The sequence below is a fragment of the Anser brachyrhynchus genome (genome assembly GCF_964034855.1).
Source record: "Anser brachyrhynchus genome assembly, chromosome: 1".
NCBI lineage: Eukaryota > Metazoa > Chordata > Aves > Anseriformes > Anatidae > Anser > Anser brachyrhynchus.
In genome coordinates this window covers 29,569,090-29,588,687 of record NC_137694.1, presented here as the reverse complement: position 1 = coordinate 29,588,687, position 19,598 = coordinate 29,569,090, and the positions used below count along the sequence as shown (strand labels likewise).

The following is a 19,598-nucleotide window of genomic DNA, read 5'->3' as shown; positions in this document are numbered from 1 at the left end:
TTCAAACTGATATCAGTGTTGTCAGTGAACAATTTTATGTCTTGCCTTCTGATGCATGCCTCCCCCTCTCCAGCATACATCTTTCACCACTATGCCCAGAACCACCATTCAGAACAACAGAGCTACTCAGATACAACCGTTGGCTTTCTCATGGCAATACCTAGATAGAATTAGAAATAAATGACTGGCTTAAGCTTTTTTTTCCCCACCATCACATTGTGTTTGAAAATATGTGCACGCTTTATTTTAATAGCTCTCTTCTGTTTGATCCCTTTGTTGGATCTATTTATTTCCCAAATGCAACCTCTTCCCCACATGCACCCATAAACATGGATAAATTCTTCCTTAACCTGTGTTATGCCTATTTCCATTGTACAATTTATGGTACGTGCAGGTCCCAAAGCACAGCCAAGAGGCTATGTTGTAAGGGAAACGAGGAAAATGTTTCTGCCTACCCATGCTACTACTGCCTAACATCTGAGCTCCCTTGTACATTTTGGTTTTTAGCTTGGGTTCCTAAGAATAAGGGTGTGGAGTGGAGACCTGGAGGATCAGAGCTCTCCAGGAAAGAACACCAGGCTTGTAAACATGTTCAGGTTAGCTCGTCCATGTAGTTAAGTCCCAACTGAAGTGGATTTTATATGCCTAAGCTACAGAGTTATTCTCAATTGACTCAAAACTGACTCAAAGGCACCTAATCGTAGCAGTGTTTTAAATCATCTAGATCTCCACTTTGGAGTACAAAGTCCTCCAGATATCTCACTATAGCCAGTGGTTCCCTCATTCAGTCAGACAGGTCAAAGTCCAATTTTGCTGTAATTCACAGATGAGAGAGGAGCTTCCCAAACCCCACAAAATGTTCAAGGAACACCAAAACATTTAGTCCAAACAGGGTCTAATGGACCAGGCAGCGCTAAATTCAGTCATGCTGCTGGTGGAAGAAATTAAGAAGACTGAGAAAGATTGACTGCACGGGAGAGAGAGCAGTCATCACTTTTTATACAACAGCCTTATGGCTAGTGAAATTACCCAAGAACTGACAGAGCTAAATATTAAGTGCCTGCTTAGCTTGAACGCTAGCTGCATTTCTTCAAGCAGAAGCCCAGTCATCAGTGGAGCCTACCAGCTCAGGCTTTGTGCTTCAATAATGTGGCCACCTACTCTCCACACCTGAAATGGCCAAATTGTGTTAAGCCAAACTACAGATTTAACAAAATGTCAGCATCCATGAGATTCAGAACAAAAGAGCTACTCAAGTATATCCCTTGGCTTCCAAAGATTTTGTTCTAACCACCAACTGCTTAATGAAATGGAAGCAGGCACCCTGTGCTAATTAAATCAGGGGTTCCTTCTCAGGGTTACAATGTAAATTTAGATCAGGACACCTTTTATATCACAATTACACTGGGTAGCAATTAAAACATCTAGTTCCTCATGAGAGCAAAATGTTCACCACTGCAATGTTCTGCAGCTCTTCAAATGACATCATGAGCTAATCACTGTGCGGTCACGTTCAAGTCCCTGGAAAGACACTGATTCAAAACAAATAGCAGCCGTCTTCCCCTACTTTCACTGTGTTTTCATTTGATAAAGATATTTCCATTATAAGCAGTGAATTCTAAGCACAGAGTATTTTAGAGATGCTTTTAATTTGTCCCTGAAAACAGAAGATATTCAAAGGAAAGATGTAGCGATTATCTCTGGAAAAAAAACAAAACAGCAGTTAACGTGGGAGTCGAGAGATTTAAATTCATTTTCTGATTCAGACAAAATAAACAAAAAGCACGATAAAAACGGAATGTGTCACACCCACTGCAGTTACTACTGTGTATCCAAAGGAGGTGTGTGCATCTCTGTGGCTCCCAACTGTACCTATCAAATCCAACCATGCCAAATCTTCAGACTGGTCAGGTAACATTGCAGCATTTGCTTTGGTTAAAGACTGTGTAATCACTGCGGGTCTCGGACCTACATTAGTTTCACATTCCTTGGGTAAATACCACATCCCTGTTACTTCAGACTAAACAAGTCTGCTTGCCTGCACTGTGTGAAGACAGTTTAATTTTGCAGAAAAAATCTCAGGGTAGCTGACTCCCTAAGTTGTCTGCTTTTAAATAATTTTCCTCCACATACCCTGGAAAACTATCATCCTCCATTTTAGATTAGCTTCTTCTCCAAGCTCTTCTGTTGAGAGGGGGTAATGTATAGACTCTAATCAAATTCAGATAAAAACAAAAAACAAAACAAAACAATAACAAACAAACAAAAAACTAATGATAAATACTTAGTTTTCTTGAGCTGGAAGTGAACTTGAGCTGTTACTCTGAAATTTGCCAAAAAGTCTAGTTATAATTCAGCTATACCAGAATAGAAACAACAAGTATACTGATGCTGTGAGACATTTTACAATTTAGATTACTACATGTCTTCAGCATTTAGACTTAAAAAAAGCTCTCACCATTTTTCAACATATTTTAACTTCCCCCAGTTTAAACCCAACTCAAAAACTTAAAAGAAGTTAAGAGCTAGATTTCAAACTAATAAGCCTTACAGAATTTTAAGCTTTTTCAGTGACAAACATCCTAATGTATTTTGCAAGAGAATGAAATGACACTTAATTTTATAGAGATTCTCCCTAAAAATGACTTTATTTTGAAGTTAGAATACTGTTACTAAATATTGAAACATTCTTACCTTTTATCCTCTTTACTCAAGACTATGAAAAAAATCATGAATAATTGCAAGAAAGTTCTACTTTAGCATGTGGTACTGTTGTTTACCTTTATTCATCAATTCCTATATTATTTTGCCTAATATCTCTACCCAATTTTGCTTTTGAAAAGGATAAATATTTAGGAGTTCTATCTTTTTCAGCTCAATATAATTGCACATTATTATGTTTGCTATTCATAGACATTATATGCAGTAGACTTTAGAGCACACCTATGTTTGCTTTTCTGAATGTTGTTCTGAATGTTCTTAATGTTATTTAAGCAAAGACAACAGAGGTAAAAAGTAATATTTAAAGAAGAAGGAATGGTTAAGAAGCTACTTAAACAGAAAAAGATTGTGTGTTTAACAGCATTAAACAACAGGCAGCTTGGACTCTTGAAGAGGAACAATACAACTCATACTAAACACATCAGAAATGAGAGAAATCTTCCACTTAGGTGGAATTGAGTTCTAAGGATCAGCAAAGGAGACAGAGTTCAGTTAGTTATTTTGTACTTGTACTCTGTGACAATCATTTATTTCAATCAATGGGATAACTTATGGGCAACCTTAGACCCCAGCATTTTTACTAGCTTTTGCTATTAGAATTCAGTGGTACTTCACTTATTAAAATATAGTGAATGTTTAACAAGTAATTTATAGAAGAAAATAATAAGAAATAATCTTATCAGAATAAATAAAATTGTATACATCAATCAAGAAATCAACAAGTGACATTACACAGATAAGTATACATTTCTGGCAATAGAAAATTATTACTAAACAGCCTTTTGTTGAATTCTCATGCCTATTTTTCAAAATGCCCTATTTGTGCACTACCTGCACTCTATACAATTATGAAGCATTTCTTGCTTTTCTGAATTTAAATCTAGGCAGAGAACGTTCTGTGATATAACAGATTTAGCCTTTCCCAATTATAGCTATATGTAAAGAAGTACAGCCAGACTTTACAGATGCCATACAATACTATAAAATGTTTTTATTCCTCAGAATTTCAGGAAAAAAAAAAAAGATTCACAACTGCTGTAAGCATTACTTCTCTACATTGACATTAGCATCTAATACAAGTAACTGAATTGAATGAACTAGTGTAAGATAAACACATTACTCACATACTGTTGAAGAGCTCTCGGTATGTTTCGTCACCTTTACCTTCCGACATTAGGCTGTCCAGTTTGTCAATCAATTTTGCTTCCACCTGCAACATATAAGTGTGGTATAAACAGTTTCTTTTCTCTTTACTTAGATTACATAAAAATGAAGGTGGACTTATTTTTTTAATGTATGGGACTTTGCTAAATTAGCATTACTGGTCAATCATGTAAATCTGATAAGTCATTTCATCTCTTTGAAGCTGTTATCATTCCCAGGGTTTGTGGGGTTTTCTTTTTTTTTGGTGTTTTTTTTTTTCCTTTTTTTTTTTTTTTCCTGGAGGGAGGGAGCTAATTTAAATTGAGCAACGTGACTTTAAAACTACAGGCTGAGTAGCATTTGCTGCTGCTAAGGCAGCTATCTATTTATGGAGTCAGACAAAAAGCACACAGCCCAAATAAATTGCCTGAATTCTCACTGCAGGGTCTTAAGCACAAGCCATTTTCTTTGACTTCAATAAAAATCTCATCTTTTCCAACCTGTACCCCACTCTTTATAGATTACATTTTTCATAAATGTCTCTACTGTTCAACATTTGGAGGCTTAAACTTACGTTCCTAGCCTTGCTTACTTTCTAGTGTATTTGGCTAGAAATTCAATTTGCTGGATTTACATATTAGTTATCAAAAAAAATAACTAAAAACATACTTGGTGGCTAATGACTTCAATGAATATTTTTAAGTGTATTAATTATAACAAAAAAAGAGAGATGAGGCTACACTGTGTGCTAATTTTTCAAAGCTCCTTTTTAGCAGTAATATATTAGCAACCACAAATCTAGAGGAGAAACCAAGATGTTGTCAAGATATTTTATTACAGAATAAATCTGTTAGAATTTACATTCAAACCCAAGCTGAAAAAACAGAGAAGCAGAACAAGCAGATTTTTGCCTTCTCATTCTTAACACTTCTTAGCATTTGAATGGTTATTTTAACAATAAGCTTATATACTGATAGTGAAAAGCTACCTACTTACATCACAGGTACTCCTCCATTCTTAATAGTTTGTTTTGTGTTTGTGATACAGCTCCCACCCTAAGCATTATGATTGCTTGGTATCAATTCAAATACTTCTGATTTCCTTCATTTGACAAAGCATGAAGGAGGGCACTGAGAAATAGTTTGAGGCAGCCTTAAAGAAGTGAGTGGGAGCTGTGGGAGCAGATGGCACACTTGGTCGTTCCTTCCTAGCCCGTTAAGAAGGTGTTTGAGCTGCAAGAATACTTGGATCCTTACAGAAGAACATTCCTCAAGGACCATCTGATCTTTTTTTTCATACAAACCGAAAGGGAAGCTAGTTGAATCTTACCTACTGCTGTAAAGTAGAAATGAAAAACCCCACAACAAAATCAGGCTTGTTGAAGACAACTGAAGTTTTGCTCTTCACTTTGGCAGGCCATAGATTTTATCCTTCATGTTACATCACTAACATGAAAGCAGAATTTCATTCATTGCAGAATCTTACTACCCCTGCACACAGTCAAAAGGGAAAACCCTGGTAATCCCTCTCCAAAGGGTATAACAATATTGTGGGCACCTTCTCCACCCTCAACGCTAATGAATCGGACTGGCACTCTCTGAAGTGCTTGAATTTCAGTCCTCTTTTATAAATGGCCCCACATACAGTACCTGCTTAAAGTTGCCACTTCGCCTTTGCTCCCAGTCCATCATGTCATGGAAAATGGGAATCATTACATTCCTCAGGTCTGGCTGAGGAATCAAGGTCACTTCCAGGAAAGGGCCAATCAATGCTGGAATAAAGTGAAGCTTGTGTTCCCCTAAAATGAAAGTGAACATGAATGTGAATTGGGAGTTATCAAGCAATCCAAATACTACCTGAAGAATTAAAAAATAGAATTCTACATAGAATGCCTACAGACTTTTACCTAGCCTCCATCAGAGCATTTTTTTGTAAACACAAAAAGTGAAGAGAAAAGCTGCAGACAACAGGAGAATACATGGCCAGACTAATACCAGATTTTATTATGCAATACTGAGTTCAAATGTGACAGTGGGTTACCCATATCCCAAGTTAGTCTTCCAGGAGGAGAACAAAGACAAAAAGCACTCTGGGCATTTCACTTTTTTTTCCCGAGAATGGTTTGGGTTCTGTGGTCTACATTCTTGTGTTTACAAAATGGCTAACTATCTGATATTACATGCTCATCTGAAAGAGTTAAGTACTTTGATTTTTACCTATCTTTAGTTTTGTGAGTACAGAAATGGAAGTACATGTTTTGACTGCAGCTAAGGAAGATGTGACTCAGCTGTTCTGAAAACAACTCCTTTTCAAAATCAGTGCTAAAACACCTTCCATTAGCTCATCACATTCTACTCAGTAGAAACTACAAAACTAAGGTCTTGTCAGGAAAGGAAGGAACGGTATATAGCAAATCCTGACCATTTAGTTTCTCCAGGCTTAAGACTTCGGAGATCTTCAGAATAGGAGGATTATAATCACAATATGCTGACTGTCCAAGCTAGGAATCCATTTCCATCCCAGCCTATCTTCCAGTGGACAGTCACACCAGACTGACACTCCGTTTGGTATTTGGACAAAGGAAAACCACAATCCTCTCTGCTGGAAATGTTCTGGGATGCATACCCGTATGAACGCAAGGTGACCATACAAGGACCAAAGCTTATGATGAATTGCACTGCCAATACAACTTTGTAATGCTGACATTACATTAGCAAAGCATTACAAAGCATTAATGTAATGCTGACAGCAATTACATGAAATACCCTGCCTGCAGGATTTAATTGGACACGTTATCAGATGAACTCCATGGTGTACACAATAGTTCTTGCCCCTATTAAAAGGCATCATGATTCCCTCCTTGCCTGCGTAGCAGGCTTCTGTTCAGCAGAAACCAATGTGAGAAGGGAAGTGATGCACACTAAGGTCGTATCCTAGCATGCAGGAAGGAGGTGGGACCCAGGAGTGGATCCCTGATATACCAGTTTAGAAACATCCATCGTGTACCCAAATAAGTTAGAGCATGGATGCCTTAGAGTCACTAATAAATAGTAAGTACTGTAAATAAGTAAAATATGCTACACAACAAATGTTAACAACATTAATAAGCAAATATTTCTAATTTTGGATATTTATCTTTCTAGTACAGGCTGATCAGAAAGTCCAGTTTTATTACTACTACATATCTTGCCAGGGAAAAGATTTATAGAATTTAGGTGATAGGTCTCAGTAACCACTGATGACCTTCGTATCTTTAATTAGCCCTTTAATGTGTTAAACTAATGAATAATTGAAATATAGAGATGACAAACTTGGTATCCCAAGCTTATAACCACTTTTGATTCTTTTCCCAAACAACATCTAATTTCTCCAAGGCTTATATTTTTAAACAGTTTGTACAGTTATTGCTTATAAATATAAAAATGTTCCTAAGTTTATAACCAAGCATTATATTTTTCTCTTGTTGTCCGACGCGTCATTTATGCGTTAGTTGCTGATTTGTTTATGCCTTTATATTTTAGTGCAGCTAGGACTTAAGGGAAGATTTGATGCAAATCCAGCATCTCAGGAGAGCGTCAGAATTGAGATATATGCCTGTTCCATAAACTGTTTGCCAACAGAACTAAAATCGTGAACTTAAGTATATTTTCAGGCATAATAATTCGGCCCCAAATGAGCAGTGCTTTCACTTCTAATTTTCTTTGACAGGTTTCTTTTAGTTCTCTCTGAAGAAATAGGGAGAGGTCCAACACAATAGAAGTATCAGTGCTTAGAAAGCTGGGTTTAGCTATAAAGAAGGGAACTACAAATGACGAGGGTTTTTTTATACTTGAATCAAGGCTTCATGTGGACTTAATTATCATCAACTCCTCTATTACTGGTAATTGTATTTAATAGTTGAAGTAACAATATGTGCTTTTCAGTTTTTGAGCTTCTGACAAAGTGTTTAACTCCTTACCTAAATTTTGCCACATACTGAAGATTTCACATCCCATCGTTACCCGCATGTCACCGTATCTAAAATACATTAAAAATAAAGCAAAACAGTAGAAAATCATTTAAGAAAATCAAGTTCATACATCATTCTGTGACACTGTTAAATGAAATGTCTCATATGTTGTTCATAAAAAAAAACTACTTCAAAGAGATGCTTTCTTCCAACTTTTTGCTGTTCCCGTTGTACCCAGCTAAAACTAGATTTCTACATTCAGGTGGATTTGCAATATTGTCAAAAGTTTGTCAAACAGTGCAATGCCAAGCAGAAATACCTGAATGAGTCTGAATTAACTAATGCGTGAACTAGAAATTAGTGCTGGCATTGCTACAACATGTCTATTTTGCTCCCAGTATCTGAACTAATTTGGGCGCTTCTACGAAGGCTGCCATCAGCTCAGATGACCTATACAAAGGAACAGAACCAACTCTCATTCAAGCCAGTGGAAATATTGTTACTGTGCTCTTTTGGTAGGCCCTTTTTGCAACCTCCCACATCTTGCATTTTGGGATGTTTGATCTATTACAGTTTTCTAGAAGCTGACAGCAATACTTACTTTTCTAAAACCTTTTTTTTCTTGGAAGGTGTGAACATCTCCAGTTGAAGACATAACTGGTTTATAAAAATGACAGCAAGAAAAAAGTAGGAATCCCATATCTACAATAAGCATATGGCATTTGGTTATTTCATTTTCTCAGTACTACCATTTTATGACCACTCAACATGCAAATTTTCAAATCACATCACTTGTTTCAGTCTCAGGTAATAAATTACTCAAAATGTTTTTGACCAGATTTCTTTGCATCCAAGTGTACTTTCACCAGTCCCAAAATGTTCCGCAGAAATAATCTATTTTACATATTCTACATCTCTTAAATGTAAAAGTTTCAGAATTGCAGATATATATATGTATTTTTTTTACAGCCCTGAACCAGAAAACCAGGAAACCTTACCTTCTAAATTTGGAAACATGTTTTTGGTATATCTAAGTAAGGACTACAAAAAGTTCTGCATCTAAGTTCTGCCTTTAAACCAAAGGCATTCTGACACCTAAAAAGCTATCACATAAGAGAATGATCATTTTCTGGCCTGTTCTACGTTCTAACTTTATTTGCAAGTCTCGCTGGACAAAAGTTACAGGCTTCCCTGGACAAAACTGAAGCCAGGCTTTGTTATCAAATTGTAAATATACAGATGTTTGTGTATATGTTTTTAGAATCGGGTGTTGAAATTTGTCCAAAGAAGATTAAAAGATAAATTTAACATCAATTAAAATATGATTTCTTATTACTCAATTACAGATGCTCCATGGCAGGAGGAATGAAGAAATGTAAGGGTAGCTCTATTGCAGACTGCAGTTCTGCAGGATAGTATCATTGCTAAGGAGGTTTAGGGAACATAGATGCCTGGTTTGCAGGTAATTCTTTCATCACGTTTAGCCCTTTATATTACAGAACTTTGTAAAGGACAGGCTTCCTCCTTTTCAGTTATTCCCAGTAGATAAATATGCATTCCTTCCAATCTCTCCTACAGGAGTCTGGATTTTCAGAGAAGCATCCACAACTCTGCCTGAAGTCAACAGGAGCTCTCTGTCTTCTCAAAGAAGAAAAATTCTGCAGTTTTTATGATGAAGCAATTGGACTAATGCCTCTTGGTTGGACAGAATATTTATTCTGGCTTCCATGGGAATGGGTCATTTAGGACTCACTCCAAATCTTGTTATCTGAATCCTAAAAACATAATTCTGTAATTCGTGGTTTATCATAGGTATTATACCTCACTGTATGAGGTACTCACTAACGGGCATGCATCTTTAACTATATTTGTTACGGAGTGTCAAAATTTTTAAATTTAAGTATGCAGCAAGCTAATCGGTCCTGAGAGAAATTAGAGAAGCACAAAGCCATATTTTTGATAAATTTACATTGAGTCAAAAATTGGATTAATCTTCCTTTCTGAGGTAACTGGGAAATAACAGAGAAATAAAGAAAAATAGTTTCTGTAATTAAAAAAAAGCTATACAAAAAAAATGAATAAGTAGTCTACCATAGAGACTGAAAAAAAAAAAACCACAAAAATTAAAACAAAACAAAACACAGCATTCTTGATTTTTAAGCCAATCCTGTATTAAAACAAACACAAACAAACACAAACAAACAACAACAACAACAACAAACTTAATCTCTGAGCACTTGGAAATGCTGATGTGGTGTATGTTGTAGGTATTTAGATGCTGGAGCTAAGTATAACAACAAACAACCAAGCCACAGGATGATGTAGCAGCTATTGCATCTATCTTACATTAGATATGTTTACTCTACCTTGTAATCAAAGTTTTCATTCAAGAAGTTTTTACGAAGGGCATCCGAAAGGTACAAGACTGTTGTAATGATCACACTGGTAGGAACAGAATAAAACAGAGTAGTTTTCATTAAGTGGAAATTCATAGGTAATACTCACAGCCAATTTTTCAATGAAAAAATAGATGTACAATGTAGGGTAATATTAAATACTGCATTGCAAACATACACAAATGCCTGACTACTAACAGCACCTATTGACAAATAACTTGCACATCAAGAAAAAGAATGAATGTGCTGAAAATAGATTATCTGTATAGGACAACAGAACTGTCAAAAAAGACAAATGATAAACTTTGTTATGCAAATATTGCTGATATCACATTTAATACTAATATATACAGTTGGGCAATTTACTTTTAACTTTCTTGGTCCCACAATATATGCATATAAATGCAAAATATCTAGTAGTTACCATATATCCAATACTGACAGCCCTATGGACAAAATGCCTTTTTAATGACAATGGATAAATGCAAAACTGCATGAACTCTGTGAGAAATACTGGCATCTGAAGATCTCTGTTCTGATTGTTGCCAATGGTCGTACATCCAGCATCTCCTGGAGAAGCTGGCAGCCCATGGCTTGGACAGGTACACTCTTTGCTGGGTTAAAAACTGGCTGGACAGCCAGGCCCAGAGAGTGGTGGTGAACGGAGTGAAATCCAGCTGGTGACCGGAGCTGGGGGTCGGTCTCTTCTCACAGGTAACTAGTGATAGGACCAGAAGAAATGGCCTCAAGTTGCTCCAGGGGAGGTTTAGGTTGGAAATGAGGAGACATTTCTTCTCAGAAAGAGCAGTCAGGCATTGGAACGGGTTGCCCAGGGAGGTGGTGGAGTCACCGTCCCTGGGGGTGTTCAAGGAATGGTTGGACGTGGTGCTTAGGGACATGGTTTAGCGTGTGACACTGGTGGTAGGGGGATGGTTGGACCAGATGATCTTGGAGGTCTTTTCCAACCTTAATGATTGTATGGTTCTATAATTGTCATACACAGACATTTGCCTGAGTTATATTATTCTTAGATAAATATAGACAACCAAAACCTCTTCACAGTGATCATCACCAGGTGTCAATAACAATCTTCATCGCTGCAGCAAGCAAACAGCACTTGGCAAAATGCAAGTTTGATTATCTATAGAAACAGAACACCCTCAAAGATTGTTTAAATATATACCATTTCAGTATGTCAGCCCTTAAGCCAACTTCTGCTGCACTTGTGTCTATCAACTTTGGTCAAATCAAAAATCCATATAAACCATTACATTCTTTTTGAAAGTAGTCGGTAGTGAATGCTTACGGAGTAAGAAAAGAAGATAAATACAGAATGATCTTTTTGCTGTTACACTCATGTATTTCACAACAATCAGATGTTTAAAGACCTTCTGCAAATAAGGTTACATCTGTACATTTCATGCGATTGCCATCTATCTGCTGTTAATACATCTAGATCTTCTTTGCACATGGTTCTTGACCTGTACTGTATTACAGTGCTAAAACTTGTTTCCCTTTCTACAGTTTGTACTTCATTTTTCACTTTTTGCAATGAATTTAAGATAAAATGTTTTATTAAATATAATAACAAATATATAATAGTATATATTTTTTATATTATATTTTTCACCTTCACAGCAGTGAGGAATTATACATTAACCAACCCACCTAGGAGATAAATAATATTTTTCTTCTGGCACTTTTGACAAGATTTCAAGCTTATACATACAAAATGGCTATATATCATTTAGCTTCTCACTAGCTGAAATGCTTACTTGCATTTCCCAACTTTTAAAATGACTGCCTCTGTCAAGCTTTACCTTCTGGTTCGATGCATCTGAACACCTGTAACAGTTAAGTCTGAGACTGTTTTTAGACCACTGCTTGATTCTAGGGTTTCCTTATTTCTAGTTCAATTGCTAAAAAGTAACTTTCATATGTATTATTTTTTCAGCAATTATATTGTATCTTAGCTTTTTTATCCAAGTAGTGTTCCATGTTTAGCACTCGTTTGTGCAGTTTACCCTGTTCTTCCACCAACAGGGAGGTACAGTGTTTGCACAGCACTCCCTATTGTAGCATGGAAAACAAAGTGAAATATTAACAATATGTAACATAAACAAAGCTAAGAATCAATGCAGGAAAAATAATAAGAATCCTCTCATTCTTGTATTTGTGCATGATTTAATTTACAGTCCATATGTTTGACAAAATGGAAATAGTTTGCACATTTCAGGAAGATGTTCTGATAGAAAAGGTCAGTTCATTAGAACCATTGCTATGTAAAATTTCAACCTAAGTCCAAAGTAATAAATCTCTGAAAAACTATATGCTAGAGAAAATAGTTTTCTTCCAAAATCCCCCAAACATCCCCCAAACTGCAACCGTAATGCCAAGTTTACATTACATAGATCTATTTATATCTGAAAGGATTCCTTTCTTTCTTGCCACATTCAGATGTCAGGTGAAACTGAAGAGAATGATCTGCTTAAATCCATATGAGAAAATAATTAGAGTAGAATTTTAACTGCAATTTTTAGAAGACTTTTTCAGAATTTTCCTGAGATAGCAAAATAACTGCAGTGCAAATAGTTGTTGCTACAGGCAACATAGCTCCACTTTGATTTATTTAGTAAGCCAAATATATGATATGGTTTAGTTGATAAGATGTGAGTCTGTAGAGTGAGATTGTGTATGTTGTAGATTAAACAAACAAACAGACTGAGCATAGAAAGATGATGCCATTGTTTATGACCTACAAACTGCATCCTCAAGAACTAAAATCAGATAGGACAGAAAACATTGCTAAGTGTGGGGGTTCTCGACCCTCCTCCTACAAATAACATAGGTTCTATAAAAGAAAAAAAGCAAAAACGTGCAAAGCAGAGAAGGCAGCCAGAGGACAGATGGACAGCTGAATGATCCAGTTCAATTACCCACATTCCATGTTGCTTCCCAGCCAACAATTTCAAAACAACAAACATTTATTTAAAATCTATTTGAGTATTAAACTAGAAAACATTGAGCTTATGACAAAACTTTCTTTTCCTCCTCTTACCACCTGCCACAAGTTTGTTCAGAAACCCTGACTTTAAAAGAAGAAAATCTCTGCTTTTAGCTACTCAATTTTTCTGGGCTCATATACAAAATGCTAACCCGAGGCCTGGTTAGGGCACTTCTGACAGAGTGGCATCTCCATCAAATTTGCACAGTAAACCTTTCTGCAATAAGCTGTTTGAAAAGTTCATGGCAGCCCCCAGAAGTTCAACAACTTTTCTGATGCCTGGAACGTGCTACGACAAACTGGATTTGCTTGGGCAGCCAGCTGTAGAAAATGAAAGCTCTTTTCCCATTTTGGTATGGGGCAAACACATAACACATTAGCTTCTCATTTTAGCCTTTGCTGGTGCAGAATAAAATCTTCAAAAGCACTAAGGTGTTTGAACGGAAGAAAGTTTCTTTCATATTTCATAAATAAACAATATTCACATAAATGTGTATATACATACCATTGCACGTATATAAACTTATTCATACATGCATATCTCTATATACATATGCTCTGTGACAGACAATGGCGCAGAACCATTTTTACAGGTTCAGTTGTAAGCAACATTTCGTATTACATAAAACCAAGGAGGTTGTTAGCAACACTTTGTATTACATAAAAGCAAGAATTTTTGTTCATTGTAGGAGTCTCAGACTCCCACACCATGGGAACTAACAGGATTCTTCAAAGCAGCCATAATGATGAAACCGATGCTAATTTGATGTCTTCCTTTATTGCGTATTCTGTTTGAATTAATGTTTTTAAATGATAATAATAATGTCTTCCAATTGTCATTGAATTAGATAACCAAAAGGATCTTCTGTTAAAAGTCAGTATGCCCAACTGTCAGCAGATACATTTGTAAATGTGTTATAAACAATACATTATAGTAAATCTTACTCTATAGATCAATGATTTTACTATAAATAATCATATTCATAAATCCATTTTATAGGCTCTTAGAATTCAAATTGAGAATTGGATGATCTAGCATCTCTACCATTCAACAAAATGCTCAAAGGATGAGATCTTTAAACTGAAAGCTTCTTGCACAGCACGGGCAGTGGAAAATTAATTCATTGTTACATAATACGTGGGCACCGTATGTTACAAATATCAAACCTCAGCAAGTAATAGGAACCTCACTTTGCTTTCTGACAGCTTCCTCAATTGTTAATGAAACATGGCACACTTGGAGTTCAGCTGAGTCTGTTAAAGGCTTTCAAAAGATGTCAGTCATTTAAAGCACTGGATAAGTGATCCTTTCCCTAACCTCAGGGTAAATTGAGTGACCATTACACTGTTATTTCCAGTTGAGAGAAACATTATGAAGGTGTTATGCAAAAGCTTCAGGTTTAGTCTGGCATATCTTACTGCTTATTTTATGTACAAAGTGGGTCTGTCCTATAATGAAAGAAATAAAGATGATTTCTATAAAATAAAGAAAAATAATCTGCCACTCTATTAAAATCCCTGATAGAAATATTAGATAAGCATAAGTAATCACTTTGCTTTGCTGAATGTATCCTGATTAGCTCAGTACAGATGTTACATGGTTATGTAGTTTAAACAGAGTTAATTGGTCTCATTGCCAGAAGCTGATAAACATTAAAGACTTTTTGCGTGTACTTCTCCTTCCATCACACAACTCAAAAAAGATCTATTTCTCTGTTTTAGTACTATGTATGCCTTCTTAAATGTTAATTTATGTCTCGAATTTTAGAAATCACTCGGTGACTTTGTAATGCTAGTCATTAATGCTTTCTCATGATGGATATTCAGACATTCAGAATTATAGACCATGAGTGTATCATCGTAAAGTATCTTAGTTTCTGGCTAGTTCCAGATTTGTCTTCTTGAGCTCGCAGTACCTTCTCTTTTGTTTTATCCCAGACAGCATCCAAGTACCAGATACTACATAATTACTGAAAACACTGCAACAAGAAAAAATTCCAGAAGCCAGGGGGCAGCAATATTTTTATATATAATTAATACATATTGAAAGACTCTTATGGCATTTTAAGACCTAAAAATCTTTCAGGTAATTTAAGTTCTGCATGTGTAAATAAGAGAAGAAATGATTTTTTCCCCCCTCAGGAAAAGCTTATTACCTGATTATACCCTTGCTAGGACTCATTTCTTCCCTAGGCTCAGACAGTCTAAATCTCTCTTCCTGTAAATACCAGACAGTTTGAATTTTTATATCACTCTGGGGAGAGTGGAGAGAAAAGATAGTGCTGCTGGTGATGTGACTGCAGTGATGGTGAAGATCCCAAGACACATGCTGCCTTCAGATTAGCTACAGCTTCTCGGGCTGAAGCCCAGACAGCTGAGAAGGGGCTGTCTGACCCAGGAAACATGCCAGTGATTTTATTCCTGGGAAGGAGGAGTTAGAAAAAAAATCATTTTTTTAATGGATTACTTGATTATGCTCTTAAAAGGATGTGCAACACCTTGCAGTTTTTCCTTGTAGACATGAACAGGGCTAGAGTTCAAGAAGTTTTGCATTCAGTTGCAAAGGGGCTCAGGTTACTGGCAGCACTCTGGTTCAGCAAGTGGAGGGAAAAGATAACAGCTCGCAGGCACTTCTGTCTGGTGCAGGCAGTGCCCTAACCTCTCAACCTGCCTCTGCGATATCCCCTTTCCCATAAAAGATTTGGGGTTGGGAAAATTCCAGCCAAGCTACTGCTTTGAGTCTCTTTGCCACTTCCTCAGGGAAGTTAACAGAAGGCAGCCTCTGAAATGGCAGTGGGGGAAGCAAGTGAAAGGATGGCATTCCCATTTAGAAAAACTAGTCCAGAAAAACTAGTGTCCTGCAGCTGAGGAGAGAGCTGAGGTGGAATTTCCTTTCTGCTGCCTCGAAAAGGAACAGAAACTAACCGTCAATATGTAACATGGGAATGACGGTTCTTCAGTTCACAGCACACTTAGGCACACACAGCAAAGCAGGATCTCCTCCACAAAGGAACATATACCTAGCAAAGTAAATTACTAAATGCTGAATTGGTAAAGGTGTGCTAACATGCCATTTGCTGACAGTAATGCTTATGCAATCGCTTGTTAATGAGTTCAGTTCGCCAACTTCTGCCTGTCTTCTGTGACTGACAGGACTGGACACAGAGTCACAGTTTCACCAGAGTTGGTTAAAAGCAACATGACACGGAATAATAAAAGATGTTTGATGCTCACTAAAATACTAATGCAAGCAAATACTCTTTTTGCAGAACTTGCTAACAACATCTTTAGCATATCTGAACACCACCGCTCCAAGAAACACATGCCAAGGTCGTTCCTAAATCTTAGTTTTGTACATGTCAGCTGTTGCAAAGCCATCTGCCAAGCCAGCTGTTTCTGGAATATGTAGCGATTTCTTAGATTATATATGAGGCTAAGAGTTCCTATGTTTTTCTCCCTTTCCTGTGTTTCTCAATTTATTTCTTAAGCACTATTACCAGATGCATCATATCAATTCTTTGATTATTAACATTTTTTGCTGGAATTCAAACCTGGAAAGATTAGCGCTATTAAATCATGTAATAAAAATGAGCAAAAAATGTTATTTTCTCAAGTCATGATAAAGCTTGAACAAACGCTATGTCAGGCACATACATAACATCTATCATGAATACAAATTTTGCCAAATTTAATTGTAACCAGAAGATCAGCACTAGTTGTCTGTATAGCACTATGAATTCAAATTCTTTTTGGAGCTGATAGGCACAAAGAAAACTAAAAAACAATTCATCAGGCATTGCAGTTTAAGTAAATCCTAAATTCTGGATTCCTACGTCTGCTCAATACAACCCCCCTCTTCTGCTGACACTGATTTTTAGGTAATTGTGTTGACTGTTCAGCTGGCTTATCTGATCCAAAACTAAGCCTACATAAAAGGATAGCTGGTGACACAGGTGAAATAAAATTCAATAGTTTTAGACTTACTATAATGACTTCTCAGAAATGCTGGGAACCTGTTTCTGTAAAAATAAGGCCAGAGCAAAGAAAGAATGGCTCAAAGGCAGGTTATATCCCAAAGTATCACTAGGCAATGCTTAGAGCCCCATGCTACTGTTGCGTGTGCTGTGCCTCATTTCCTGATTTGTGATTTTTCTGACAAGCACTAAATTAACAAACATGCAAAAACATCGTTAATAATATTATAGCAGATAATTTCTTCTTGAGAGCAAACAGATCTCTACCAACTCAGCATTTCAACAAACAGATTTGAAATGAAGTTCTGTTGAGATCTGTCATTTGCTGCTTGGAAAACAAAGCTGTTGATGCTTAGCATCTTCAATCTGTAGAAGTGTTTCTGAGTTACCAGTTCTATGTTCTTACTGAAATTTAGAAGATAAACAGGAACAGATTAAACTATGAATTTGTTGTCTAAAATAAGTGCAGGGATTTTAAAACTTAAACCCAATCTTAAATTCAAAAATGAAAAACTGCAGCCAGTGTTATAGAGTATATTTTACATTTTTATTATATACATCATATAACTGTGTTTACTTATACCATGATCTTCACATACACCCCTTATTTTTTTGTTACCATTAAAAATGTCTTACTTGTTTGCAACCAAACGCATCACTGTCCAGTCTTTGGGAAACATCTCTGGTCGTATCAGTATCCGAAATACAGTGAAAATCTGCAGCAGGAAATCCTGTGGAAGGAAAAGAAGCAATCTTATACCTCTGGTACTTTAAAAAGAGCAGTGAGCTTTAAAAATATCTTAATCAGAGGCAGAAAAAAATCATTATAGAAATAGCAAATTGCACATTTATTTTCAATATATATACCTTTTAATATTTTTCCATTGTTGATTCCCTAAGAAAGCTTCAAGTATCAATTTAATTCATTTTTTCTTAAAAAGAGAAAAATAATTTAATCTGCCATTTGATTGACAGCAATACATAAGATAAATGTCAAAGATGCATTTGGTTTCCACCCATACACTTCCACAAATGTGATCCTGAGAACAATTTGCAAATCAAAAAAGCACTTTACAAACACCACAGAGTTCTGAATACCTCCTTAATCATGCCAGGTTTTCATCACATTCAAGATTTATTCTAAAAGTAGCATTATTTGGTGGGAAAGAGAGAGAGTGCAAGGACAATTTTATCATTGGGTTTGCAAAGACCAGTGAAGTCAACAGCAACGTCCAGACCCCTGAACTGCTAACGCAGCTGTCTGTCTGTATGCAGGTCACTTAACCCTTCAGCTTCATTTGCTGAATACATACAAATAGTAAATGCACATGAGCTATTTTGAATGTAGAAAGCACTGTAGAATGAATGTAGAAAGAGCTTAGTATTATCATCTCCTATGTCATTTAATTCACTAATAAATAACTAATTTAAGCTATCCCTGCTATTCCTCTCAGCACAAGGTTTTTCAGATATACTTTGATAAATAATGCTTTAAACAAAGGTGGTAATGGTCAGTCTTGATTGTGTATAACATTGCTTGTATTTATTTTTTTTTTAGTAAGCAAAATGGAGCTTTTGATGTTCTGAGGAACAGGAGGCAAATGATATAATCCAACTAACAGAACTAGTGTACCTGCCCTTGAAATGTTTGAAATATTGATTCTGCCCATATAATTTGTAGAGACTGAGTTCAAACCAAGGATGAGATGAAGATACAACCAGAGGTACCAACTAATTTTGAACACCAAAATATGTTCTCAAGCGCATTTACCAAAGTGTAGATGATGGGCATTGCACAACAGATGTCTTTCATTAGAGAATCACTGTAAAGGGGGACGAATGCAGGCGCTGGGAAAAGCAGCTGAGATCCCAGCACCCACCCACCAGAGAAGATTACATAAAAGAGACAACCTGTTTTCTGAGTAAGAGGCCAAAAAATCCTCTGTATTGAAGAGTACAAATGAGACTTGGTGCAGATAATACAGCATTTGAGCGCAGGTGACCAGCTTTACAGATAAACAAGTATCTCCATGAGCAACATATTTATCCAGACTGCCTACTTACAGTTTTCCACCTTGTAGTTCAATTTCAACACTTGTGCCTCTTCCTTTTTTTTTTCTTTAGGGGTTACCTCCTTTGCCTGTGCAGTAATCCCAAAAACATGGCAATGCCCCAAATGCTGCTGTAGGACACTTCACAGTACTGACCCCCATTCTCCCATATCCCATTTCTATCCTGTTCACTGTCTTGACACAATACGTGTTGCTGCTGAATGGCTGCTGACCTGAAAAGACCAAATGTCTGCTCTTGGGAAACCAAAGAATGGTTTAAGGACCATTTAAAACTCCAGGGTTGCATGGGGTGTAAAATTTAGTGCCTTTCAGACCCAACAGGCCACTCCCAAGCCTGTT

General features: G+C 36.5%; 1 protein-coding gene across 5 annotated transcripts in view; it reads right to left on the bottom strand.

Moving 5' to 3' along the window:
- Nucleotides 1-19,598, bottom strand: part of DOCK4 (dedicator of cytokinesis 4) — a 251,169-nt gene that overhangs the window by 41,816 nt on the left and 189,755 nt on the right. For all 5 annotated transcript variants that reach the window (XM_080608066.1, XM_080608067.1, XM_080608069.1 and 2 more), the window contains 6 exons: nt 17,824-17,918; nt 10,180-10,255; nt 8,415-8,515; nt 7,823-7,881; nt 5,514-5,662; nt 3,846-3,931 (listed from right to left, as the gene is read on the bottom strand). In XM_080608066.1, the coding sequence (XP_080464192.1) occupies nt 3,846-3,931; nt 5,514-5,662; nt 7,823-7,881; nt 8,415-8,515; nt 10,180-10,255; nt 17,824-17,918 (566 nt within the window). The remainder of the gene's footprint in view (nt 1-3,845; nt 3,932-5,513; nt 5,663-7,822; nt 7,882-8,414; nt 8,516-10,179; nt 10,256-17,823; nt 17,919-19,598) is intronic.